The sequence below is a fragment of the Perkinsus marinus genome (genome assembly GCF_000006405.1).
Source record: "Perkinsus marinus ATCC 50983 genomic scaffold scf_1104296934412, whole genome shotgun sequence".
NCBI lineage: Eukaryota > Perkinsozoa > Perkinsida > Perkinsidae > Perkinsus > Perkinsus marinus.
Window position 1 is genome coordinate 1 of NW_003214803.1, and position 1,083 is coordinate 1,083.

Consider the following 1,083-nt stretch of genomic DNA (forward strand, 5'->3'; position numbering starts at 1 on the left):
TAATGGAGCTAGTTCTCTATACTCCCTTTGTCGGTACTCTGATGATGTCTATTCTCACCTTGGTTTTGGTGATGGTGATGGTGACGAAAGTCCTTCCCTGGCTCAGCGTAGGGTTTTCGCTGATGCTGGGGCTCCTATCTGTCTACTACAACCCCCTGATCCGTATGAGTTTTATGATGACCCTAAGAAGGGCGGACATACTGGTTTCGAACAATGGCCTGCAGAAGACCAAGAGATCTATGATGAGTTCGAGAACGATGACATAGGTGGTAATTTGGATGACTATGCGATCCCATTACTGCCCGGTCCTGAGGAACCGGATACCGTATTACCCAAGTTACCAGTGTCTGACCGTCCCGAACTTTGCCCTATTCAAGATCTCTGTAACGAGTTCTCTGAGTTGTTCAACAACAAGATCGGGTTTTGTCCGTTGGTCACTCATGATATAAAAACCTTCGATGAGCAGCCGATGGCTCAGCGTCCGAGACGTGTACCTCATAAGTGGCAAGCTGACATACGAGGCCAGATTGATGATATGCTGAGAGAAGGGATTATTCGGCCAAGTATGAGTCCGTGGCGTTCACCTTGTGTCTACGTTAAGAAGAAGACTGGTGGTGTCCGTATCTGCGTGGACTATCGTGAACTAAATCGTCGGTCCCACATGTCCGCTTACCCCCTTCCTCGACCTGACTTTGTGCAGGATGACTTGAAGGGTGCCCGTTTCTTTACATCTCTGGACCTGAAGTCTGGTTACTGGCAAGTACCCGTCTCTGCCGCTGATATCCCGAAGACCGCTTTCTGTCCGGGGAATGGTTTTCCCCTCTATGAGTTTTTGCGTATGCCGTTTGGTCTACATGATGCTCCTGCTACTTTCCAGAAACTCATGGAGGACATCCTGGGTGACCTACCATTCGTCAAGATCTATCTTGATGATATTTTGATTTTCTCTCCGGACATGGAGACTCACGTTCGGCACCTTCGTGTGGTCTTCGAGAGGTTGTCCGCTGCTAAGGTAACTTTGGGTGCTACTAAATGTGACTTTGCCATGGAGGAGATATCCTACTTGGGCCATATTTATGACAA

General features: G+C 48.5%; 1 protein-coding gene across 1 annotated transcript; it reads left to right on the forward strand.

Annotated features, from left to right (window-relative positions):
* Positions 1-111: 111 nt before the first annotated feature.
* On the forward strand, positions 112-1,012 carry Pmar_PMAR027209 (reverse transcriptase, putative; the record flags this gene model as incomplete). Its single annotated transcript, XM_002784865.1, has 1 exon — positions 112-1,012. A coding segment is annotated over one exon (901 nt), but the record flags the coding sequence as incomplete, so codon positions are not given.
* Positions 1,013-1,083: the final 71 nt, after the last annotated feature.